Here is a 27,702-nt window from a genome sequence, read left to right on the forward strand (position 1 = left end):
TATTTGCTCAGCATACAGGTTGAATAAGGATGGTGAAAGAATACAACCTTGTGGCACACCTTTTCAATTTTAAAACATTCAGTGTTCCCATGTTCTGTTCGAACAACTGCTTCTTGGTCCAGGTACAGATTCATCATGAGCACAATTAAGTGTTCCGGAATACTCATACTTCACCATGTTGTCCATAAGCTTGTCATGATCCACAAAAATCGAAAACTTTTGCGTATAAATAAAGCACAGGTAAACATCTTTCTGATATTCTCTGCTTTCAGCCAAGATCCATCAGATATCAACAATGATATCCCTCATTCCACAGCCTCTTCTGAATCCAGCTTGAACCCCTGGAAGTTCTCTGTCAATGTAGATTGTAGCAGCTTCTGTATTATCTTTAGCAAAACTTTACTCGCATGGGATACCAAAGAGATTGTCTGATGATTTCCGCATGGAATAGGGAAAAATACTGGTTCTGTGACAATCCCCTTTTTATCCATTAGTGGCATGCTCACTCAGCTCTTATCTTTATATTCCAGTAAGTTATTTTGCTCTGGCTCTCATTGTTTAACAAAAATCAACAACATAAAAACTCCTTGCATATCTTGTTTGGAGAATTTTAATGTTTTTCATTTATTATTGTAAAACTAAGGACAGTTTTATAACTTTTTGTTTGTAAATGTTACATGTAGGGTCAATCTATCTTTGTTGTTGTTAGATGCCATCGAGTCAGTACCGACTCATAGCGACCTTATGCACAGCATAACGAAATACTGCCCGATCCAGGGCCAACCTCACTACTGTTGCCACACTTCAGTTCATCAATACTGCCACTTGACCAATCCAACATGTTGGGGGTCTTCCTCTTTTTCTCTGACCCTCCATCTTACCAAACATGATATCCTTCTCCAGCGACTGGTCCCTCCTGACAATATGTCTGAAGTATGATCTTTAAGTAGGGGTAAATTACTCTTAAAAGAAATGAATCTTTTATTGTTTTCCCTTCAAGTTAAGCATCTTGTTGTTTAAATAAACTTCTTGTTTAACAAAAAAAAAAAACTTATGAGGAGTCTCCTAAAGTGCAACTACTGGTCCCTCTGTGTCCACAAAGAAGGGTGATAAAGATTGAAGACGCTTGGAAACAATTACTTGAAAATTAGTCTCCACAACTTTTTGACTAGAAGAACTAGATGGTTCCCAGCTATCATGACCAACTGCTCAGAAGGCTGCCCCAGAAAGAGTGGAAGAAAATGTGAAACAAAACTCAAAATCATAAAAAAAAAAAAACAGACATACTGGTTAGAAAGGGACTGGAGAATTACTGAGAATAACAACACTAGTGAGGTATGCACACCATAAAACAGTCAACCATTTGAGATCAAAAGGGCAGCATTTATGTAAGGACAAAATTCAGAAGATTTGGGAACACAAAAGAGGAATGAAAACAAGAATCACAAGGAAGTGGGATAGGTGACGCTACACTGAGAAGATTAGAACCACTGAAATGAATTGAAGTGTATGATTTGTTGAATGTAAAACTAATTATCTGCACTGTAAATATTCACTCCACAATAAGTTTTTTTTTTAATCAGTAATGAGAAATATCACATTTAGTTTCTTGTACTAACTTGAAATCTGGTATGTATTTTGCATGTACAATGTATCTCAATTTGGATATTAAATTTTCATTGAAAAATTTCATCTATATTTCAGATTTCATAAAATTTACAAAAATTTCCCATACCCAAGTCATTCCAAACATGCCTTAATGTTTTCCACGAACTAAACTGAGTATCAGTTTTTAAACTTAATCACAATTAAAATAAAGTTTCAGTTCTTCAGTCATATGCATATATAATAGCCACATGTGGCTACTGAATTAGATAGCACAGTCCTAAAGATTGACAAAGGAACTTTAGCTATTGGTAATTTCACCATCAACATTTCATATCTACCTTCTCTTTAAGCTTTCTGAGTAGTAACTTACCAAGTATTAATTATGACAGTAGCCCTATTGGCCACCTCCTTATGATTGTAGCTTCATTTCTGTAGGCCAGTGCCTACACCTGTGAAAAGGAATTACTACATACAATTGTTATGTAGTACCTGATACATTACGAGTCCTGGTATGGCACTGTGGGTTAATGTGCTAGACTGCAAAGTTGGTCTGAACCACAAAATCAGTGGTTCAAGCTCACTAGCCACTCCTCAAAAACCCTACACAGGGCTGCTATGGGTCAGAACCAACTCGATGGCACTTAACAAAAACAACAATCACCTGATACATTGATCTCCTGGTGTGGCGCTGTAGGATGAGCACTGAGCTGGGAACAAAGTCGGCAGTTCAAACCCACTAGATGCTCCTTGGAAACCATGTACAGGGTCGCTATGAGTCACAATTGACTCAATGGCACTTAACAACAACACCTGATACATACAATGCACCAAAAATGTGTGTAGAATGAAAATATGCTCTTCATCATTACTCAAAGAATAATTCACTAAGTTTGTGGATCAGTGAAGCTCATTGTTTCTCTTTCCTATTGTTGGGTCATTTCATTATTTATTATACCCTTCATACAATGAAATCAGCCCTGGTAGGTTAGACATTGGGCTGATCACCACAAAATCAGCAGGTCAAACCCACCAGCCACTCTTTGGACAAAAGATGGAAGCTTTCTGCTCCTGTGAAAAGGTAGTCTCAGAAACCCTGTACTGAATTGTTATGAGTTGGAATTGGCTTGATGGCAGTGGGTTTGGTTTCAGTTTTGACTATACAATGATGTGGAGCTCTGGTGGCACAGTGGTTAAGCACTTGCTGCTAACTGACATGTAGGAGGTTCAAACCCACCAGCTGTTTTGCTGGAGATAAAACCCGATAATCTGATCCCATAAAGATTTCAGCCTATGAATCCCTGTAAGGCAGTTGTACTGTCACATAGGGTCACTATGAGTCTTCATTCACTCAACAGCACACAACAGCAACAAAAAATAAACAATGAGGAGAAAGCAGTAAGAAAACCTATTTGCAATGTTACTTTGTTCTTAGAGGGAGTGTACTATAAAGATTAAGAGTTTAAGCCCTGGAGTCTAGACTGTCTGAATTCAAATCCTGCCATCATCATTTATTAGATGTGTGATCTCTGGATATCACTTGGCCTCTCTAGTCCAGTTTCCTTTTCTGCAAAATAGTGATGATGACCACATACTTCCTTGGGATGCTTCAAGGACTACAGGAGACAATACATATAAATCAACTGGCACTTGGTACCTGGCACATAGAGATGTTCAAGAAGCATTTCCTTTTTAAACAGAGCTGTGGAGAAAACAGTTGAAATTATGGCAAAAGTCAGAAACTAGGATTTTTCCATGATCCATACTCTTTCCAGGGTGTACAATTATGCAGTATGGCACAGATGCAGTCATGCAAATAGAAAAACAGGAAGCAAACTAGGAAGCAGACTTACCTGCTTTTCCGTTTTCGAGACGGTTTCTCCACTGTGCCACTCAGTCTACAGACCAAACAAATAAGACAGTAACTAAAGGTAACACACAAGATCACATCTCTGGGACCTACTGTGCTAATCTAGAACTAAATGTACCACCCTCTGAGACTACAGGTTCACTAAACCCATACCTTATCTTCAAATGCTTTATGCCTTGTTCTCCCTATTTATCAAGAAGCAATCCTGCACTCCCTGTTCCCCTAATGTCCTCATAGACCAATATCTGCTCTGCCTCCTCGTAATATTTCACCTTATTTTCAGCCCCTACTCGTCACAACCCAGGTCCCAAAAACCACCCACCTCCACCTACTCATTGTCTGCCTCAAAACCCCTGAAAGCCTCTCAGACCTCCTTTTTCCCGTGCCCACCCTCTAAACCTGAACTGCCCCTCCGAGCCCCGCCCCTCCAGACCCAGTGCTCTCCGCATTCCACAGCCCCTCCGCTGGGCGCCAGCGCCCTGCCCCTCCCGGCCCAGCGCCCCCAGCCTCATCCCCTGAACCCCTTCATCCTACATGACCCGCTCGTCTGGCTTCAAGGATGCGATCGCCGCCCAGCCTGCTCCCCCGACCCTCAACACCCCCAGACTCCGCACAGCCGGCACCCCCGCCCCTCCAGACTCGGCGCCCCGAAAGCTTCACGGCCCCAAGCCACTGCTCCTGGGCCCGTTCCCTCGCCCCGGCCCCATCCTTATCCCCGACATCCACATAGCCTCCACCCAACCTGGGGACCAGGCGACTCCGCGGCTGCTGCTGCTGCCGAGCTCCTCTGACCATCCGGCTCCGGCTCCGCCGCGGGAGCTGCTCCGGCGGCCGCGGGGCTCGCTCGGGAAGCTAAGGCGGCGGAGGCTGGAGTAGGCGGAGAGGCGGGAGGAGGGCCTCGCGCCTCTGCCTGCCTTGCCGCGGGCCCGCCTCCTTCGCGCCTCTCCTTTTCTCCTATTGGCTAGAGCTGTTGTGTGGCCAAAAGCCTGTCAGTCAATTGGACATTCAGGCTGTCATACTCCGCGCTGCCCACCCAGAGGTTTGGTTGAGACTGCAGGTGGCGGCGGAGGTGCCTTAAAAGAGACTGCTAGCAGAACCCGGGAAGATCTAAGCGCCACCGTGCGCTGGAAAGAAGGTGGTGCAGCTTGGAAATAGACACCTGCCTGCCGGTCTCCCAGGCTCTGCGTTCTTCATTCCACACACCTGCTAGCACCACTGACCCCACCACTGCAGCACTCAGGGACCCAAAGCCCAATTACAGTAATTTCCTGAATTCCTCTGACAGGTGCAACAGGGAAGCAAGTCACCCAATCGAGCATCCTTTTGACCCATTTCGAATGTGATCCCTGTCTCACAACCTGTCGTGAAAACACACAGCAAAAAAACCTAAAAATTTCACACAAATAATACCTACTTTAGATTCTCAACCCCTTGCAGAAAAGATCACAGCTTGAGTATAGGCTTTCAATTTAGATTTTCACTATGCGAGAAAAATCAACGCTATTAACAGAATTGATGCCATAACTGATACATTTTGAAAGACCTAAACAGAATTGATCCTTGTGTGCTGTACTGTAAATTGCAGATAATTGTCACTTCCATGTCAATTTTAATAGAAATTTTACTGCATTTTGTTGGTAGACCTAAGCAGGCAAAACTACCAGAACATAAGCACATTATTTATCTTTCTTCTTCAACAAATCCATCCTTGAAATAAGGCACAATTCCGTTAATGCACTGGACTGCAAGGTCGGCTTGAACCGCAAGGTCGGCGGCTCAAGCTTACCAGTCACTCCTCAGAAACCCTATACAGGGCCGCTATCGGTTGGAACCTACTCGACGGCACTTAACAATCACATAACAATCTAAAACTTCTTCCTGTTAGGTGTACCATTTCAGTCCCTCTACCTCACTATCCCTTGTATAGATAGTTTTTGTTTGGTAAACCCTTAACATATTTCTAATTGGAGGCATACAACTTCTTGTTAAGTGATGTCAGTTTCAACGCATAGAGACCCTGTATAGGATTTAGGAGGAGCGATTGGTGTTTGAACGAGCAACCTTTTGGTCCAGTGCTTATCTTACAGAGCTACACTTTTTAAGTGCCGTAGAGTAAGTTCCAACCCACAGCGACCCTGTATAGGGTTTCTGACAAGCGGCTGGTGAGCTTGAACTGCCAACCTTGCGGTTCAAACCGACTTTGTAGTCCCGTGCATTAACCCACAGCGCCAAACCACACTAGGACTCTATTGTTGTTGTTAAGTGCCGTTGAGTAGGTTCTGACCCATAGCGACCCTGTATGGGGTTTCCAAAGAGTAGCTGGTGAGCTTGAACCCGCAATTTTGCAGTTCAAAAGGCTTTGCAAGTCTGGTAGATTAGTCCACAACGCCACACCAGGACTCCAGGACTCTTAAGCCACTTCAATTTACATCAATAATATAATAGCCTAGGGGCAGTACACGAACAACACGAGGTCAAATTTCTCACTGATCTCCTCAGATGGCCAAAATGAAGTTTCTAGAGTTTTATATAAAACCAATTTTCTTTCTTATAGAGGGCTGAACTTTGTTGTGAGATTGTCCTTTATACATCTCTCTTTTCGTGTTAATATTACCTTTTATATCTCAACCAGACCCACTGCCAAGTTTATTACAACTCATAGTGACCCTATAGGACACAATAGAACTGCCCAATTAAGTTTCCAAGGTTGTAACCTTTACAGAAACTGACTGCCACATCTTTCTTCAGCAGTACTTGAGAGTTAGCTAAATGCCAACAGTCTCTCTTTATACAATAACCTCTTGGTGGTGGTGGTTGTGTGCCACCAAGAGGAAATAATCTTGAAATATCACAATTTTTAAAACATTAATCGTCTGCCTGATTTTTAAGGCCTTCATTAATTTGGCCAGTGCTTGACAAATGTTATTTTGCCAACAGAACTGCACATAGTCATTCTCATGTCTTCCCAAGAAGTACCTTTAAGTCTTTAGTCTTTATGTGTACAAATTCTAGCTGGATCTGTAAGTACACAGATCATAATTCCAATACAAGCTTAATTAGTCTTCCCCCATCTATTCATTACCAAACATTTCCTTCTCCAAATCTCCACTGTACTTACATAAGTTACATCAGTTATTATATATTGTCTTTATTACTTCCCCAACTACATTGAAATCAGTAAATGGTATGCAGGAGTGTGAACCTTCAAGAGGCAGCGTTGGGCCAGGGACTGGATGATGTATATTGTTTTTAATCCTGAGAACCACCCTGTGTATTATTTCTTATACTATACATAAGAAATTTACGACTCAGAAAATCCAATTTGTTCAGGGTCATACAAATTAACCAATCTTAACTGCTTAAATTGAAGGGTTTATGATATACTCTGGTGTGCCCATTAGGGGCTCAAAATTTCAGCTCTTCTGTGTAACCTTGGGCAAGCTATACTTACCCTTCCAAGCCTGTTTCCTCATTTGAAAAAATATAGAACCACAATAAGTATCCCACAAAATAAGGCATGTACAGCATAGCTAAGTATGTTCAACTTAGGTTAGCTATTACTGGGTGGCAGAGGTGTTTTCTATCCTGATCTCATTCCAAAACCTAAATTCTTTCCACTAGTCCATAGTATCTCCAAGAAGTCTTTTATAGTCCATTTCCACTAATATTCAAAAGCAGCATGCTGAGAATAGTGGGTACCCAGGATTTAAATGGAAATACACTTTCATAATTAATCTTGATTTTTTTAAAAAACTTCTATAAATTTCATGCATTTATGTATTAAGAAAACATCTGAATAATCCAAGAGAGCACAAGCTTACTCTCATGAGGGTAAGAAAGGTCCACAGTCAGCAACTGATTTACAGGGACATAGAAAACTAGGAGAGAAATAAGAAACCATTCTTCCCACAACAATTTACTCTCTGTGTTTGGCCTCATGTTAAGAGACTTTATAATTTGTGTGTATGTTGTTTTAATACTACTTTATATTTCCATCAGCACCATTGCACACTAAATATACAACTGAAAGATTTTGACACCCCATGGTTCTGAGTACTGGATCTAGTATATTAACAATGAATATTGACTTTAAAAGAATTGGAATACTTAATTCAAAGTGAAATGTAGAACTAAAAAAAATTCACTTTTGATTACCAAAGTCAAGCAATCAAATGAAGGAATACACATTCTTTAATTTAAATTGTTATATAAAATGCTAACTTGTTTTAGACATACTACAGACTACATATTAGATGAAAGTATTTTTTCACAAACTTCCTATAATCTTTTTATTAATTTACACTGAGAGTATATAGCACCTTTCATCCAAAGAACTGAAGGTGCTTTACAAACATTAGCATTTAAAAATCAATTACATTAAAAAATCTGGATTCTTGCTGTTAAATCTCTTCGACTCCAGATAAACAGTTTCTGGAAGCTGATGGAAAATTATTCTATTCCTGACAATGAAGAAACTCAAAGAGTCCCATTTTGTTTTCACAATACAGGTATTTTCCAAAGCCCAATTCTGGGCTTACAAAGCACAAACACATATCTTAATGCAATTAACAATATTTCAAACCTTATTTCAAAAACAAAAGCCCAGGATTTAAGACGTCAAAATCTTCCAACAATTCTAGGCATCCAGATGGAGTAGGAGCTGATGCAGGTTGCATATTAGATGTACTTCTGATCCAGGTTTTTTAGGATCACACCCAGATGAACACATTTAAAGTAGTGAGAGTTTTCAGAGGAAAGAAATAAGCTATAAAAAGCTAGCCAAGAGCATATCAGGTAATAAAGGAAAGAGAGTAAATGCAATTAAACGTAAACAGTTCTCACTAGGGCCTAGGATACTTTATTATAAACCAAGTATGTCATAGGCAAATAAAAATAGTCATTACACCCTTCCTCCCCACTAATACAACATAAGGGTTACATTCAGCCTAGGTACAGAGAATGACAGATCCTCCTGCCTACAAATTAATGACTTGCAAGTATCTTCCACCACATGATTACGCTACACAGTACATAGCCCTTAATTATTAGAGGAATCCAAATATTCCTCTTAGGCTTACAAAGTTCAATACATTCACTCTCTCTTTCCTTTACATGTCTAATAGTAAAAACTTTTTTTTTCCCATGCAAAAGCCATTATTCAACTGAAATCAGGCAAAACAGATGGCAGTTAAGGAATGGGCAGGTTATTACTGGCATGTGCCCAACTAGTGACAAACAAATGCAGCACACCATGACTTAAAAGTCACATTACAGGGATAAAGAAAACAACTACATCAGTCTAAGTTAAGGAGTTTCAAATGGGAAGGATGGGCTGAAGGTTACCAGTTTTATTGGTACAACTTACAAACAATGGAGAGCAAGCATTTAAACACAATTTATGGTAACGGAAAAAAATACTGCAGTGAGCTATTCGAAGACCACACCAAGTTTTCTGCATCACTAATTTCCAGTGTTTCACAATTAATCATATCCCTGTAAGACAAAAATACCTTTCCCCCTGAATAACACTGGGGTCAGGACAGTAACAAGAATGAAGCTACTGACCTAACAATAGTTCAAGTGTGTGCAGCAAGAGTCTTAGCCACTTCTTTCATATATTTATACAATTCAAAACTACACAAGGAGATGGCTGGTAAGGAAAGAAAATCAAATTGAAACAGTATTGTGCTCATTTAATCAAAGAAAACCCTGATGACAAATTATGTGCCAAGAAGCTTAGATTAAAGGATTTTATTGCATTTTTAGGTAACCTGGAAGTTCTCATCCTGAAGGTGAAAAGTTGGTTTTCAAAACTACCTGAACAGATGCTAAAGTGCTTTATTAATTGGCTGGCTTCACAAGGATTTCCCGGAATGATAAAAATCATAGCAAAGGGATACCAACTATTTCAAAAAATGGTAAATTCCAACATCACTTATGATCACAATCATAAGAGACAGTACTGAACACTTGTCCTTATTAAGTGGACAGTTGCATATCAAGAACTGATCATCACAACCCTTTGGATATTCAAAGTACTACACAAAGCCAAAATATGATATCACAGATCTTTACAAAAAGGATAATTTGTTTCTTTCTACACTTGTAAAAAGCTGCTTCAGATTACAGTTCACAAAGACAAGAGGCCTAACTTTTTAACCTTTCCAGTTGCAGTTAAAAAATGAATACTTTCTAAAAGTTAAGGTCAAGTGTTACAAGAGAAGAAATGACTCCTATTGAAAAATACATAGATTTTACTTAATGATATTCATGATAAGATTGTAAACTGGATTGATCACATTCTACTCAACTGGTATCAAATGAACACATCAGCATTACAAGTATTAAATGTTTTTTCTATTACTATAGAGGATATAAACCAAAACAGTAATATGGCAGTTATGTTCTTTAGGCACAGTTTAGTGATTTAAAAACAAAAACAAAAAAACCACCATTGAATTTCAATTGAAGTTTTTAAGCTCAATAATCAAAGGGTCTGATTAAGAAAGGAAGAGAGGAAAAAAAAAAAAAGAATTTTAAACTAACAGTGCAAGCTATTTAAAATTTCTATCACTTAATCTATCTGGGTTTTATTTAATATTTTATTAAAAAATACAAGGAATCTGAAAAAAGATCAATACAATTATCTTAATGTACAAAGTCATAAGCTGTAGCAGTTTTTAACTAAAATTTAAAAACACAACAAGGAGGGCAGCCCTTTAGACCAATTTATTTTATATCCATTTAAAATATCATCCAACAAAGGACAATGAAGTTTACAGCTGGACAGGTATACATACTCGAGGCCTTTGCAGTCCATCGTGCCCACTGAATAACAACTTTGCTGCTGAAATTTCTTTAAACTTACCAAACTAAAACAAAAGGCTGAATGATACAAAGGAGGAGTATTTCAGTGTAGTCTGCACTGTCAATTGGCTTTTTAAACAAAGGAAACACATCTGTTTCCCCCAGACCAGTAAATAAGCAAGAGCTACATGCAGCAGTGTATTAAGACATTTCTCAAGTCTTTTCAAATGAGTCCAGGTGGGGATGGGATAGGGGAGAAAACTGATAGAAAAACATTGCTATAGACACCATAACAAACAATAAATTTAGATAATTTAAAATAAAAAAAAGGCAAGAGGCAGCATTTCAGCAGCAAAGTGCTCAATAAAAAGTATATTGTAAAGGGTAATACACGAAAAGTTAGGGTAAGAAGAGGGCAGGAAAACGGGTCAGCAGGATGGGTGGCGGGCTCAAAGAAAATACGGCGTCGTTGTTCTGGGAGGAATAACACGTTCTGAATCTGGAACTGCCCGGAATAACTTTGGTTCTCTTGTATTTACATCTTTGAAGACCATGATGGAGGCAATATTTCCACAACGATAGCAGTAATTAGGAGCAGACCATACTGTTACCAGCTTCTCATCAAACATAAATTTATAGCCTTCATGCACTAGTTGGTGTGCTCTGCAGATGAGTTTTAAGTTGTTGATATGGACAAACTGAAATTTAGAGAGGCTTTGTAAGTTAAGTAACCAGGACATTAAAAAACAAAAAAAAAATAAATAAATCTGGCCTACAAGAATATACTTTTAAACAAAATGTGAAAATTTGTTGGCTATTAATGTTCTCCTAATTACAGAACCCATTCTACAATTATCCTCAGTAAGTTCAGTAACAAATAAAATCACTCTGGACTGACTAAGTGATAGAGCTATCAAATCATACAATCACATAATTATATTTTTAGTTTAATAATAAAGATAAATACTACTACTATCTAACATTTAAATCATTACCATTCATGGCGACTCCATGTGGTAACTGTGTTCCACAGGATTTTCAATGGCTGTATTTTTGGAAGTATATCATTAGACCTTTCTTCTGAGGAGTCTCTGAGCAGACTCAAATCTTTTGGTTAGCAACTATGTGTGTTAACTATTTGCACAGCTGTGAACTTCATCTAGTATTTAGTGGGGGTTTATTACACAGTTTTTACAATTCTGAAAAAGATTTGTTAATGCCTCTTTTGCAATTTAAAGAAGCAAAGGCTCAAATAGAATAAATAATTTACCTAACAATTGTACTTGTGGGATTAAAACCAAGTTCTCTGACTCCATTATGCTGGATCACTTCCTAATATAAGCTGATCTTTAAATGCATTTGGAAGTCCTGGTATGGCGCTGAAGGGATAAGTACTGGACCACAAGGTCAGGTCAGTTAGAACCTCAAGGTCAGCAGTTCAAACCCACCAGCAGCTCCTTGGCAACGCTATACAGGGTCACCATGAGTTAAAACCAACTTGATGAGACTTAATAATAAAACATGTATATGTGTTTTGCTTTTTTTGTTTGTTTTTTTTAAAATGGAAAATAAATGAACTTCAAAAAGTTCAATCTTGGTAGAATCTCCACTGAGTAGTATCCAATCTATCTAGGCAGGGTTGATGAAAGGAAATGCGGATAGGTTTCTTGTGATACAACAGTGAATAATTGTTATGACTGATTGTGAGGGTTGGAAATGTAAAAATAGACATTTTGTAGCAAAAGGAGGGGAATGATTAACTTTGCAGTCTAGGAGCGCAGGTCCCTGGGACCATCAAGGGAGAAGAGCGGAGAGCAGGACCCTACCCAGAGAAGCAGTGATGCCAGAGATGGAGGCCGAGACGATGATGTGGAGAGATGGAGCAGCTGGGGACTTTATACCCAGAGAGGGAGAGGGGCTGTGTACTGACCACCGAAGGGCAGGCTTATAGGGTATACCCTTTGGTTGGTTGATGCATGAAGTGGATTGTAACGATGGCAATGAAATGACATAAGATAGGATGAATGTAAAACTAATGTTCTCCCATGTAAACTATCACATAATTTATAATAAAACATTAAAAAAAAAAGTTCAATCTTGCTCTTCCTATTCTGTTATTTAATAGCAGTATTTGAAAAGGAAAGGTACATTAATTTTACACACATTACCAAAAAATTCTTTCACAATGAGATCACATTTACCCATTAAGTAAAGATATATTTAAGTAAACTAGACTGAAATTTGATATTCATAGCCACCAAAGTTAAGGAAACTGAACAGAATTGTGTTATGTATAGCCACCACAGTTCTTCAAGGAGTCCTGCTGTGGCGCTGTAGGATAAGCACTGGAACCTAAGGTTGGTTTGAACCACAAGGTTGGCAGTTCAAACTCACCAGCCACTCCTTGGAAACCCTATACAAGTTTGCTGTGAGTTGGAACAAACCTGATGGCACTTAACAAAAACAGTTCTTCATGTAACCCATTGGCAACCAACAAACCACTTATCAAAAGTGGTGAATTTACCTCATTTGTGACCTTTGCTCCAAAAAGCCAGCCTGCCCCTCGGGGACTGATTGCCCAAGTATCCACATCTTCAGGATCTGACCAAACCAGGTCACAAAATGCTCCTTTATGAGGAATTTCCTGATTCCGTTCAATTGTTCGAATCTGATCCAGTGTTTTGATATCAGGAGATAAACCACCATGAACACATAAAATCTGTTCATCTATTAACTAGAAACAAAGGATAAAGAGCTGAACACTCATATAACTCAAGCATATCCAAATTCATCAATGATGCTACAGATTTCAATGTAACTGAGAGGGCAATTAGATGAAATAAGGTTTCAAAAAAGATTCAAATAAACTTACAGCTGCTACTGTGAGCATGTCAAAAACTTTGGTACAGTATCTCCAAGCATTAGCATTTCCATATTTGGTTTGGCACTCATCTGTGAAAGAAACAGAAGCGTTTTCATTAAGGAAATTTTAAATCTGCAGATAATCATTGTACCCAATAGTAGAGCAGACTTCAGGACAACAGAAACTTAGCTTCAACTAGGATCTCAAGTTATAACACATATTTAACCCTGGCAGGTCCATGAAATACAGTCAAAAGGAAACTAGTGTCTAACTATATATGTGAAAGGCTTCAAAAGTTTATGAAAAAAGGAATTGAAAAACAATAGAATTTTTCCATGAACTTTTGGATGCCCCTTGTTTAAAATCCATGCCACCCAGTCAATTCTGACTCATACCAAGTATGTATGCTTATTTGTGTTGTATGTATATGCTTACATATGTGTATGTACACACATAGTATGAGTCCATATATACACATAGACTGACATAAAGTGTGTGGTCCTCCTTTTCATTGCAGGAGTGGACCTAAGCAGCCCCTGAAATTACTGGCAAAAATGTTATCAATAGGGAGAGCTAAATAGGAATCTGACACATGCCTTAACAAATGTTTTGGCCACTATGTTATTACTGTTATTGCTAGTTACCATTGAGTCAATTCCTAATCAGGGCTATATCATGAGTTACAGAGAATTGCTCCATAGGGTTTTCTTGGAGCAGGTGTGAGGCATGTCTGGAGGGCCACATAAGCCTGTGAAATCATACGATCTGGCCCTGCCAAAGCAACAGAAGGCAGAACTCGAAATTCAATAAATCTAGGAACCTTTTTCATGTTGTTGTTGTTAAGTGCCGTCGAGTCGGTTCCGACCCATAGCGACCCTGTACAGGGTTTCCGAGGGTGTAAATCTTTACGGGAGTAGAAAGCCTCATCTTTCTCCCGCGGAGCAGCTGGTAGTTTCGAACCGATGACCTTAAGGTTCGCAGCCCGATTCGTAACCACTACGCTACCAGAGCTCATAGCAACATAAATTTATATTAAATGATGTTATAAATATCCAAATGGCCCTTGGCAAAAAAAAGGTTTCCCACTCAAGTCTTGGGAGTCCTGGTGTGGTGTTAAAGAATAATGCACTGGACTGCAAGGTCAGTTTGAGCCGTAAGGTAGGTGATTCAAACCCCCAAGTCGCTCCTTGGAAACTCTATACAGGATCACTAAGAATCAGAACCAATTCTATGGCACATAACAACAACAGCCCTATTCTTTTCCTATTTACATAAGAAAACACTTGTTTACTAAGCACATAGTAAATGTCTGTCAGTTCAGACTGAGGACTCAATAAAATGAATAACCATATATGGTCATTTTTATTACACTAAAAGTAAAGTCTCATGATAACTAAATTTAATCTCTCTCCTGAGGAACTTGTAGGCTTCCTTTTACTAAATCAAATCACTAAAACCACTATATGATAGCAGAGGCTTGAATCTACTCAAGAAAATTTAATACTAAGTTTAGTGCTATTGTCCTTTTCCTCAGCCAAGGTATCTTGATTAAAATGTCCTCCTTCCTCTCCCCATTTTTTCTCTTTTGCCCTACAGTGATCAATGACTGGTCAAATTCTGGGGTATAATTATATGTAAATCATCATTCTTACATGGAGCTAGCTGCTTTTACAAAGCTCAAACACCACATTATAATGTGTTATCCAAAGTATTATTTTATAAAAGAATCAGTATTTACTATCTTTAATGATTTCATGTGAATGAAAATATTTATAGGAACAAGACAAGCATTAGCATCTGCCTTAACAGTAAGTTATACATTAATAATAAATTATCAAAATCTCTATTTAATAACTGCTAATGGGTGACAAATGAAAGAGTAACCGAGTATAGCCTATCTCGGATAACAAAAGATGACTCAAAATAAAATTAGAGGGTTCTGACACTAATATTTCCAAATTTTTAGATATCTGGCTCAGTTGTGTTCAAGGAATATTTATATATATAATCGCAACAGTTCCACTATCTTCTTCAAAGACCTTCTAAACCTCACTTCCTTACTTCCAAGCAAATACAAGTGTTAGAGAAATGCTATCTAATTTGCTTTTATAAATGACTTAGTTCTTGTTTCTGACATCTCTAATTTAGACATTCTCTGGGACGAGAAATAAATGTAAAAACATATTTACTCAGTTATGTTTGTAATAACTTTAAAACAACTCCAGTGACTGGTTAAATAAATTATGATATACCCATATAATGCTATAGAATGCAGCAATGAAAATGTCAGTAAGTGGAAAAAAGTAGTCACATCATAGCACAACTGCCTGTGAGTGCTGAGTGGTGAGTAAGTGAGTGAGTGATGAGTGAGTGAGGGAGCTAGTGATGAGTAAATGAGTGAGTGATAAGTGAGGACTGAGTGAGTGAGTGATGAGTGAATGAGTGAAGACTGAGTGAGTGAGTGATGAGTGAATGAGTAAGTGATGAGTGAGGAGTGAGTGAGTGAGTGAGTGAGTGACTGCATTACCAGTGAGGACAAATGCTCAAACCTGAGTTTGCAAAACACTCAGCAAATCCTTGGATTCTACCCCAAAAGATTCTAATTAGTAGGTCTGCAGTGGGGCCGGGCAATCTATGTTTCTAACAAGAACACCAAATGATTTCAATACAGGTGATTTGAGAACTACACAAAAAAAGTTAATAGTGGCTTTCTCTCCATAGTGAGAATCAATTGGTTGAGAAATGTGGGGGGTAATTAAATGTAAAAAAAGAAAATGTATTTTCTAATTTTATTATTAAGCACATAACTTGTATAGCTTTTTTTCCCAAAGAGGTAAAGAAAATGCTTAGAATCAGACAAATAGAAAGTCTTACCATAAAATCCATACACCTGTGTTATCTGTCTACTCTCATGATTTCCTCGTAAGAGTGTAATACGATCAGGCCATTTAGCCTTTAGTGCAAGAAGGTAAGTGAAGGTCTCCAAACTATAATAACCTCTGTCTACAAAATCACCCTGGAAAGTAAAAGTGTATATAATTATAAGCAATCCAATAGTCCCAATACTCTTTTTAAATTATATAAAACTGTATGTAAATAAGACAGCCAAAAAATAACTACAAACTGAATTATTTGGAAATCTGGTTTTAACAAAAACTTCAAATACAGGTAGACAAGCTGTTTCTACTAAATTTCTGTGCTAGTCTTATTCAGGAAAGGCTTATAGAAATACACGTACAACTCTCTCAAAGATTTCCCCTGCAAAACCACCATTTTAAAATCCTTTATTACTACATTATTCAAACCCCACTGCCACAGAGTCAATGAGTGAGGATAAAGGACAGAGTAGAATTACCCCATCATGGTTCCCAGACTGTAAATCTTTATGGAAGTAGACTGCCACAACTTTCTCCTACGGAGCAGTTGATGGATTCGAAACACTGGGTAAAGTGTGATTACAAAAAAAAATTTTTTTTATACTTTTTATTGTGATTTGGGTGAAAGTCCAATGAAGCAAATCCACTGAATCAAAAGATTTTAAATCTGTTTTAAATTAAAAGAATTTTTAAGCTAAAGAACTGCCAACTTGAAGATAAGTTTTGTAACATAAATACCATAACTTAAGTTTTCCAGAATCAGCTTTGTGTTCAACAACAGCATATGATGACTTAAATACTTACAGTTGCAATTAAAATTTTACTTGGGCCATTAGATCAATGGAAAACAACTAAAAGAGGAAGGTGACCCAGAAACTTTAAGAAAAAGATAAAAGGATTAAAACAAGCTCAACATTAACATTTCATTACAAAAGGAAAGTAAGCAAACATCAACTTAATAAAAAATGTGTGTGTGTGTGTGTCTGTGTCTAGGCATCCACAGATTATATAGTAAGAAACTGAATACTCAAAAGAATTTTCATAAGTAATAGTAAATTGAAGACGTATGCCTCAACCCAGTGATTCTGGGCCATGTTTCCGCCCCCATCACTACTAATGGTTACAACCCACTCCCATCTATGTATTAAAGAAATGGTTGGTAACTAAGGGACAAAGCAAAATGGAGAAGAGTGTAATTTTTTTAATTCCTCTCAAAGGATTTTCATATTCAGACACCTCTTCCACTGCCCACTGATTATCACCTTCTCATAGTTAATGATAATTGTCAGATAGCAATGGAATTATGCAATATACATATAGTAAGTTGTATCTTTTCAATAAGTAATCACTTGGTGGCACTCCAATTTACATACCATAAATATGTAGTTTGTGTCAGGAACCTGACCTCCAGTTCTGAACAGTTCACAAAGGTCATAAAACTAGAAAAGAAAGGCAAAATACATTGATTATATAAATTCCTGTTAAGGAATAAAATAATAACACTGAGAGTGAAATGTATAGTCACTAATTTAAGAGAAATCCAAATATTCACAGTCATAAAAGAAACAGAGTGTAAGTAAAACTGCAAAGCATCCAATTACTAACCCTAGAAAAAGGACTAAAGCTCAAACACATTTAAATTATCATCCCTAGATTGTTGTTGTAGGGCCCTCTCTCAAATTCCTTTCAGAGATTTCACCATCTGTAGTTATCTAACTACTTTCTCTAAGCTAACCATTCCCTCATATTCAGCATCTATTTTAATATGATAACAGTAAACAATGTTTTGTTTTGGTTTTTCAAAAAATGAAGTTGCAGAATGCCCTACTTTTCACACTTTTGCATTGGAGAAAGGATATTCATAATATGTACCTTAGAGCTCGACAAACATAGAGAAAAAAATAATCAATAAAAAAATAAAAAACTACATATTTCATCATATTGTATTTGATTAGAAATTGAAAGCTGACACAATTTACAAAACTGATAAAAGTATATTGGGTAAACTTCAATCATCTAGTTATTTAAACTACTATTTTTCTGAAAAATGATTTTAGAGAAAGGGCATTCACTGCAGTGGAAATGAATAATAATTTTCAAAACATTTATCTTTTAAATTTGAAAACGTAACTCAAACTTCTAACACTTAAGAGAAAACATTACAGGATTCTTAACCATGGTTTTTAAAAAAACACTGAGATTTAAGTGTTAACTACTAACAGAAATGTTCCATGAACCTAGATACTCATAACTTGCTCACATAAAAATTTTTTTAAAAAACCACTTTGCTGTTAGGTACCTTCAAGTTGGATCATAGGGACCCTATACACAACAGTTATGTTTGAGCCCACTGTTGCAGTCTGTCTGTTCATCTCCTTCAGAGTCATCCTATTTTTCAATGACTTTCTTCTTTACCATGCATGACGTTCTCTTCCAAGCACTGGTCCCTCCTGACAACATGTCCAACTACGAACAATGAATTCTCACCATCCTCATTTCCAAAAAGCATGCTAGTTGTACTTACAAGATAGATTTGTTTGTTCTTCTGGCAATCCATGGTACAGTTTAATAGCCTTTCCCAACACAATTCAACTACACTGACTTTCCTCTAGTTCTATCTTATTCATTGTCCAGCTTTCACATGCATAAACGGCTTAGGTCAGGCACACCTTAGTCCTCAAAGCAACATCTTTGCTCTTTAACAATTTAAAGAGGTATTTTGCAGCAATTTTGATTTCTTTACTGGTGCTTCCACAAGAACTGATTGTGGATCAAGTAAAATTAAATCCTTCTTGATGACTTCAATCTTTTCTCTGTTTAACACAATGTTGTTTATTGGTCCAGTTGTAAGGATTTTGCTTTCTTTTATTTGCAATCTATAATGAAGGCTGTATTCATTGACCTTCATTAGTAACTGCCTCAAGTCCTCTTTCTGTTCAGTAAGCAAGCTTCTGCCATCTACATATCACAAACTGTTAATAAGCCTTCCTCCAATCCTGATTCCACATTCTTCTTCACATAATCCAGCTCAGAATACAAAATGAACAAATATGGTAAAAGAATGTAACACTGATGCACAGCTTTCCTAATTTTAAACCACACATTTATCCCTTTGTTTCATTTGGTTTATGTACAGGTTCCACATGAACACAATGAAGTGATCTTGAATTCCCATTCTTGGCAATGTTATCCATAGTTTGATAGGATCCACATTATCGAATGCCTTTGCATAACCAATAAAACACAGTAAGCTTCTTTCTGGTACTCTCTGCCTTCCACCAAGATCCATCTAATGACAGCAAATGATATCCCTTGTTATAAATCCTCTTCTGAATCTGGCTTGAATTTCTGACAGTTCCCTCCTGATACCCTGCTGCAATTATTTTGAAATTATCTTCAGCAAAAATTTTCTTGCTTGTGTTATTAATGATATTGTTTAATAATTTCCACATTTTGTTGGGTCACCTTTCTTTGGAATAGGCATAAATACGCATCTCTTTCAGTCAGTTAGCCAGACAGCGCTTTCAAATTTCTTGGCAAAGGTGAGAGAGTGCTTCCAGCACTGCATCACTGCATCAGTGTGTTGAAACATTTCAACTGATACAATGTAAACTCCTGGAGCCTTGTTTTCCACTTATGCCTTCAGTGCAGCTGAACTTCTCCAGTCAATACCACCAGAGCTTGATCATACACTATTTTCCTGAAATGGTTGAACATCAACCAATTCTTTTTGGTAGTGACTCTGTGTAATTCTTCCATCTTCTTTTGATGTTACTTTAATCGTTCAATATTTTGTCCACAGAATTCTGGACCACAGAATATAACCAAGTCAAGGCTTGCATTTTTTCTTCAGTTACTGCAGCTTGAGAAACACTAAAAACCCTTTTGGTTTCCTAACTCCAGGTCTTTGAGCATTTTATTATTATACTTTGTCATCTCAATCTGTCCTTTGAAATTTTCATTTAGCTCTTTTACTTCAACACTGATTCCATTTGCTTTAGCTATATTCTATATTTAAGAACACAACATCCACTTTGGTCATTTCTTCCTTTCCTGTCTTTCGAATGAACTTTTTTGTTTTCTTCATATATGATGTTCTTGATATCATAACTCATTTGATTTTTATTCATTCGTGTCCAAATCTGTTCTTAAGATGGTCTCTAAATTCAGATGGGGATATACTCAAGATTTCAGTTTGGGTATCGTGGACTTGTTTTTAATTTCTTCAGCTTCAGCATAAACTTGCATATGAGCAACTGATGGCTTGTTCCACAGCTGACCCCTGGTCCAGTTTCGTCTGATGATATCGAGGTTCTCCAGTTTCTTTCCTCAGATGTAGTCAATTTGATTCTGGTGTACTCCATTTGATGAAGTCAATATGTACAGCTGCCACTTCTACTGTTGAAAAAATGTATTGCAATGTGTAAGGCGGTGACCTTGCAAAATTCTATCATGTGATCTCCAGCATCATTTCTATTACCAAGGCCATATATATTCCAACTACTGATCATTCTTCTTTGTTTTCAAGTTTCATATTCCAATCACCAGTAATTACCAACACATCTTGATTGATCAATTCCAGACTAAAGAAGTCTTCAATGTCATCATCACTGGCTGTGGTGGTCAATGCACAAATCTGAAAAACAGTTGTATTCGCTGGTCTTCCTTGTAGGCCTATAGATATTATCCTATTATCAATAGTAATGCATTTGAAAAGAGACCTTGCAACGTTCTTTTTAATAATGAATGTGATACCATTCTTCTTGAATTTGTATTTCCCGACAGTAACCATACTGTTAGGTCTGATTAAAAATGGCCAATACCTGTCAATCTCAGTTCACAAATGCTTAGCATATCCATTTTTATATGTTCCATTTCATTTTTAACGACTTTCAATTTTCCAAGATTCATACTTCCTGTATTTCATGTTCTAATTATTAATGGATGTTGCAGCTGTTTCTTTTCATCTGGAGTTGTGCCTCATCAGCAAATAATGGTTCAAAAAGCTTTGCTCCATTCACTTCATTAAGGTCAACTCTACTTTGAAAAGGTAGATCTTCCTTAGCTATATTGTACGTGTCTTCCAGTCTAAGGGGCTCATTTCCCAGTGCTGTGTCAAACAATGTTTCATAAGGTTTTCAGTGGCTAATCCTTCAGAACTGGACTTTCTTCTTCCTGGTCTGCTCTTAGTGTGGAAGTGCCACAGAATCCTGTCCACCACAGATGAGCCTGCTGGTATTTGAAATACTAGGGACATAGCTTCAAACATTTCAGCAACATAAAAGCCACTAGTATGACAAACTGACAAGACCTGGGGGAAGGGGAGCATTTTAGGAAGTTAAAAAACAAAACTTTACAACCTTCTGAAAAAAAGCAAGCAAATAAATGAAGCATATTCAGTCTCAGTCAAGTAGTAGACGATCATTTATTGAAAATATTACTACTACTTTGTACTTGGTGAACTCCATGGTGCTCACCCTGTGGCAAGATAATTCCCACCCCAATGATCTGTATATGACAGCACTAAACTCACACACATATAACATAAAATGAACATATATGTATTATGATTGTTCAAACTGACTTTGTAGTCCAATGCTTACCCTATAGCACCATACCAGAACTCAACAGTATGATTGCTATTGTTAAGTGCCATCAAGCAGATGTTGACTCAGCAGTTCCTAAGCATTTTGGTTTCAGTATACATATTCTTAAAAGTTAGAAGTGCCCCTAAAAGCTTTTATATAGGTTAAGTCAATTGTTACTTACCATAGTAGAAGCCAAAACTGAAAATATTTAAATTCATATAAAAATATCTATAATAAACCCATTAGATAGTAACATATTTTTAGTAAAAAGTAGAGTGTTTCAAAACAAAACAAAAAAATATTTGAGCCACCCACTGCCATCCAGTCTTCAGACTCCTAGTGGCTCTGTAATACAGAGAAGACCTGCTCCAGAGATCCTCCAAGGTGGTACATCTTGACAGAAGCAGAGTATCACATCTTTCTCCTGCAGAATAGCTGGTGGTTTCAGACTGTCAACCTTTCAGTTGTCAACTCAATGCTTAACCTACTGTGTCACCAGGGCTCCCATTTAATGGGAAGTGTAGCATTATTTCACTCTTCGCAGGTCTCTGTAATATCTGCCTTCTCATACCTCTTCATTCAATCTGTTGGGATAGGCTGATTCAAGTACATGAAGAAAACACACACACACACAAACATGCAGTTGCAAAAGGGTACAGTACAGTAATAGCCTTCACAGATATTCTTCTTTAACACTACACCAAAATTCAACAAGTAGAAGTTAAAGAATGTTACCAGTTAGTCACAATCTGAAATCCCAAACCATATCAATGATTTTTCCATATTCTATCATATTGGTCTACTTTGAATGGATAATATCTTAGTCATTTGGAAAACTGAAATGACATCTCATTATACAAAATCAAAAAAATGCATTTGTTAATATCACCATCCATCTCAACAGAAAAGTCTTTTGGTATGGAAAGCTGTTAGATTCATGGTGGGGGATCACATTTTCCATAATTCTAATTTTCACTTGAAAGCTCAATTTTTGCCACTGGCAACAAATACTACCAATTTTTTTACTTGAAATAAATAGCTCATTTTCACAAAAATTATTGTCAAGTACCCAATTCTGAATAAGCAGTTTGTCACTTGTTCTCTCAAGTAAAAATGATGTTCCATAATGAAGCAGCTACTTCAGCTCATGACTGAAAGAACTGCTCAAGTATTTTTCCTTGTGGAAACCATCTGTCTTCAATATGCAACAGATGTGTTTTATGCATACTTTACATTTCATCATACAGAACATTAAGAAAAAAAAGATATATATATACTCAAGGGTTGAGAGTTAATAACATTTACTGCTTTATCAAGGACATTCTTAAGAAAAACTTGTTTTTCTTTTATAGTATGTGAAAGTTGGTAAAGAATACAATAATGACTGACATAGTCTTGGTGCCACTCTTTTGAACTGTGCTTTTGTACAACCTAAAGGACCTCAAAGGGTCACTTGAAAGTGACTAAAGTTTGAGTTCCTCCAGTCCCTCTCTGACCAGAAGTCTGGTCCTTTTTGATTTTGAGTTTTGTTCCCCATTTCCTCTCACTCTAACCAAGACCCTCTAATGTGATTCCTTTCAGAGCCCAGCACAATCTACTTCTTCTGGTCTCAGGGCCATGGAGACTGATGTTCATATGTTCCAGCAGTCCAATGGACTAATTACTTCCAAGCATCTTCAATTTTCATCATTCTTCCCTACACACAGGGAGAGACCAATAGTTGCACCTTATATTCCTGCTCATGAGCTTTTAAAACCACTGTCACTATTCACCAAAGTAGGATACTGTGTTTGAAGTCCACTGTTTTATTTAAGAGTTAAGAATAAAACAATGTTCTATTTGGTAGTAGCCTTAAAATAAAATGAGCCACAGGAACTCAAATATGAGTTTTTCAGATTTCAGCTATGTCCTTCAGTAGCTACATGAGTTTGGGTTAATTCTTCAAACTTTCAACATTAGTGTCTAACAAAATGGTCTTATCTCACAAGGTTCTTGAAAACTTTTATTGACACGGTGTATGTGAAAAAGAATTTTGTTAATCTCAAATACACAAGAAAAAGGTTAGCAAGAGTTCTATATTTGACTGAAAAATATATTTGTTGTTGTTGTTAAGTGCCATCGAGTTAGTTCTGACCCATAGTGACTTTGTACAGGGTTTCCAAGGAGCGGCTGGAGAGCTTGAACCACTGACCTTGCAGTGCAAATCAACTTTGCAGTCCAGTGCATTAGCCCACAGGGCTCCACCAGGACCCCAGAATATATACATAATGGTAACTAAAAACCTTTTGATACAAAGTTATAGAAAACTTTGTTAAAAAGAAAATATTAAAATGCAAAGTTATTGTTTCCCACCTTCCCCCTGCCTAGGTTTTTACACTTCTGAACATGGTATTTCCATCTCTCTAAACATTCCTTAAGGAGCTCTGGTAGCATAGTGATTACAAGTCGGGCTACTAAAGTCAAGGTCAGCAGTTTGAAACTACCAACTGCTCCACAGGAGAAAGATGAGGCTTTCTGCTCCTGTAAAGATTTACAGCCTCAGAAACGCTATACAGGGTCACTATGAGTCTGAACTGACTCCAAGCACATAACCATCACCACCATACCACAACCTTTCCTTGAAGAATTTTGTATTCTTTAATTTACACCATGTCAAAACAGCAGTTTGGGTATCCTCCAAGGACTCAAACCACATTCCTTTGCAATGTTCGGGAACACTGGGAAGCAAAGAAAAGTCTGAAAGGACAACATAAGAGCTGTAGGGTAGATGGGAGAAAGTTTCCCAATGAAATTTTCATAGAACAGCACTTGCTACTCTTGAAGAACAAGGAGAAGCATTGTCATGATGGAAGAAAAAATTCCTCAGCACATCTTTCCTAGCCTTTTTCTCACCAAAACTGTTTTTACTTTCCTTAAAATTTCTTCATAAAAAGTCCTTGTAGAGAACCTATGCCATTTGAGGAAAATCCATCAAGATTACCCCTTTGGAATCCTTAAAAGAGTTGCCATAATCTTCTGAGGTGCTCATCTTCGAGGTCTTTCCAACCTTCCTTAAAAACATCTGACACATCTGAAAAACTGTTGTTATATGTGGGGCAGCATTTCCATAAAATTGTTGCAAAGCTTCAATGATTTGGGAAGATGTTCAGCTGAATTTTATTAGCTCTGATCTCAAAATCATGTTTTTCCATGGCACTTCTTTTTTTTTTAAGACATCGACTTAACAACAACAACAATAAGTAAGACTAAGACAAGAGTATTAATGAGAGAAGTTGTCTGCAGCTATCCACTGATTGCAGAGACATGTTTAAATACATTTTGTCTGGAATACACCTGTGCATGTATGAACTGGAACTCTAGTACCAATTTTATTTTACTTACCCTCATATAATATAGATGTACAAGTTTATGATTTTAATTAATTTTAGTAGTTTGAAGTTATTCCTGATTTCCTGAATTTTGATTATGGCCATGGCTTATATACTTTAAAGTTCTTGATCATATGGGTAACTTCTAAATTTTATTATAACAACCAGTTTTATTCCTGTTTTCAGCACTGCCTATATTAATATGCTTTATGTTACAGCAAAATTAAAATGTTTATTATTTTGGGAGAGGAAATTTTGAGAAATCCACTGCTAAAGTCTACTCTAGAGAACTAGTAAGTCTGATTTACTATAACTTCAACTATTCAAAAAACAGCTTGAAAAAACAAAAGGAAAACAGACTTTTATTTATAAAGCAGTACTCATTCAGAACCAATTTGTACAAACTACTGTTCCTTTATTGTTTTTGTTAATCCACTGAATGGGTTCCAACTCATAGCAACCCTGTGGGTTTCTGAGAACACCTAGTAGGTTTGAATCCCAACCTTGCAGTTAGTGGTCCAGTGCTTATCCTACAGCAGGCATAGTTGTGGCAGAGAAATTGCACAAATGGTAGTAAATTCTGTTGACATCCATAAATGCTGTATTGTTCACTATTTTTTTATATATGTCTTTTACTCACAACTATATTGTAGGCTCTGGTAGCATAGTGGCTGCCAACCTTAAGGTCAGCAGTTTGAAACTACCAGCAGTTCCGCGGGAGAAAGATGAGGCATTCTGCTCCCGTAAAGATTTACAGCCTCAGAAAATCTGTGCAGGGTCACTGAGTCGGAACTGACTCCATAGTACTTAACAACAACAACAATGTAGGCTTATAACAAGCTATGAGTGCTCTGTTCACTTTCATTTCCCAGTTAAAAAAAAACTCTACAATTATATCTAAGCTTCCCAACTAGGCTGAATACTGACAGTGAGAACCTAAAGATGAAGTATGCCTTCTTTGAACCTCTTTTTTGTATATTTTGTAACATATGGATGGACCATAGACACAACAAACCCAAAAAATCTGCTCTCAAAAATTTACCTGTCCATGTATGTCTCCACACACTGTTACTGGTGTTGATACTGGCTGAACATTTGATTCTTCCAAGAGGAGGTCACAAACATAGTCACATAGCCGCTGTAAAAAGAAAAATGAAAACCTTTATTACAATATAGTAAAGCTAAGAATCAAATGCAAAATTCACAAGAATGAGTTAATAATTGGTAAGACTACAAGTACTGGTTGATAGAAAAGGAAACGATCCTGTGATGACTCTGGGGTTAGATATAAGTCAGCTTTCGCTTACAGTTTGTAATACATAAGACAAAATGATTGTTCCAAATAAAAACTCCCTGACTCAGCAGAAAATAGGTTCATTCCACTTAGGAGAAAAATATTTTTGCAAGGACAGGAAAACAATATTTTTACCAATAGAAATGTTAAAAATAAATAATTACACAAGGAAACGGAATTATTCTGTTAAATTTAAAAGTACATTTTAAACCATGCCATGTACTTACCATATGGCCCAGCAATTGTACTCTTAGCTATTTATCAGAGATTAGTGAAAATTTATGTTCACATAAAGTTTGAATGTTCATAATGGTTTTACTCATAATAGCCAAAACTGGAAACAAATCAGGTGTCCTTCAATTAGTCAATCATTAAACAATCAGTGATACAGCCACACCATGGAATACTACTCAGCAGCAATAAACAGAAACTATTGACAAACAGCAACCTGAATGAATATCAAGGGAATTATACTGAGTGAATAAAAGCCAATCCCAAGAAGTATTCCTTTTATATATGTATATATTATATATAATATCTATACATGTAAATAAGGAGCTCTGGAGGTTTAGTGGTTACGAATCGGGCTGTGAACCGCAATGTCAGAAGTTCGAAATTACCAGCCGCTCCGCGGGAGAAAGATGAGGCTTTCTGCTACCAAAACGATTTACAGCCTTGGAAACCCTGTACAGGGTCGCTATGGGTCAGAACTGACTCGACGGCACTCAACAACAACAACATACATGTAAATACTATATATTTATATAATATTCTTGAAATGACAAAATTATAAAAATGGAGAACAGAGTTGAGGTGACCAAGTCTCTAAGTGTAGCAAGAGGAAGGTTGGTGTGATTATAAAAAGGTAGTATGAGGAATCCTTGTAGTAACAGCATAGAATTTAATACACAAATACAAATTAGTACAAGTAAAACTAGAAAAATCTGAACAAGATTGTGGATTGTATCAATATCAATATTCTAGTCGTCATACTGCATTATAGTTCTGCAAAATAGTACTATTGGGAAAACTGAGTAAAGCATACATGGGATCTCTTTGCATTCCTTCTTACAACTACATGTACATCTATTGTGGTGGTAGCGGTTGTATGTCGGGGAGTCGGTTCCGACTCATGGTGGTAGTGGTGTGCTGTGGAGTTGGTTCCAACTCTTAGCAACCCCGCATAGGGTTTCTTAGGCTGTAAATCTTTACAGGAGCAGAAAGCTTCATCATTCTCCCGTGGAACAGCGGGCAGTTTCGAACTGCAGACCTTGAGGTAAGCAGCCGGATTTGTAACCACTACGCTACCAGAGCTCCTTATGTAAATCTATAATGGTCCCCAAATAAAAAGATTTATTTAAATAAATAATTGATTGTTGTTGTTGTTATGTGCCGTGGAGTCGGTTCCGACTCTTAGCGACCCTGTACAGG

The 27,702-nt window shown here is 37.2% G+C and overlaps 2 protein-coding genes across 3 annotated transcripts in view; both read right to left on the reverse strand.

Annotated features, from left to right (window-relative positions):
- SCAI (suppressor of cancer cell invasion) overlaps positions 1-4,314 on the reverse strand; it is a 146,409-nt gene extending 142,095 nt beyond the window's left edge. The window contains exons 1-2 of the mRNA XM_006834760.1: positions 4,218-4,314; positions 3,459-3,503 (exon numbers count right to left, since the gene is read on the reverse strand). Coding sequence (XP_006834823.1) covers positions 3,459-3,503; positions 4,218-4,270 — 98 coding nt within the window. The 5' untranslated portion in view covers positions 4,271-4,314. The remainder of the gene's footprint in view (positions 1-3,458; positions 3,504-4,217) is intronic.
- Positions 4,315-7,651: 3,337 nt separating this feature from the next.
- The window catches only part of PPP6C (protein phosphatase 6, catalytic subunit), a 44,563-nt gene continuing 24,512 nt past the window's right edge, over positions 7,652-27,702 (reverse strand). The window contains exons 2-7 of one of the 2 annotated variants that reach the window (XM_006834761.1): positions 26,020-26,115; positions 17,395-17,460; positions 16,020-16,161; positions 13,155-13,234; positions 12,807-13,016; positions 7,652-10,980 (exon numbers count right to left, since the gene is read on the reverse strand). In XM_006834761.1, the coding sequence (XP_006834824.1) occupies positions 10,732-10,980; positions 12,807-13,016; positions 13,155-13,234; positions 16,020-16,161; positions 17,395-17,460; positions 26,020-26,115 (843 nt within the window). In that variant the 3' untranslated portion in view covers positions 7,652-10,731. The remainder of the gene's footprint in view (positions 10,981-12,806; positions 13,017-13,154; positions 13,235-16,019; positions 16,162-17,394; positions 17,461-26,019; positions 26,116-27,702) is intronic. The other variant, XM_006834762.1, reaches the window with a different exon arrangement.

Source organism: Chrysochloris asiatica, unplaced genomic scaffold, assembly GCF_000296735.1.
Source record: "Chrysochloris asiatica unplaced genomic scaffold, ChrAsi1.0 scaffold00014, whole genome shotgun sequence".
NCBI lineage: Eukaryota > Metazoa > Chordata > Mammalia > Afrosoricida > Chrysochloridae > Chrysochloris > Chrysochloris asiatica.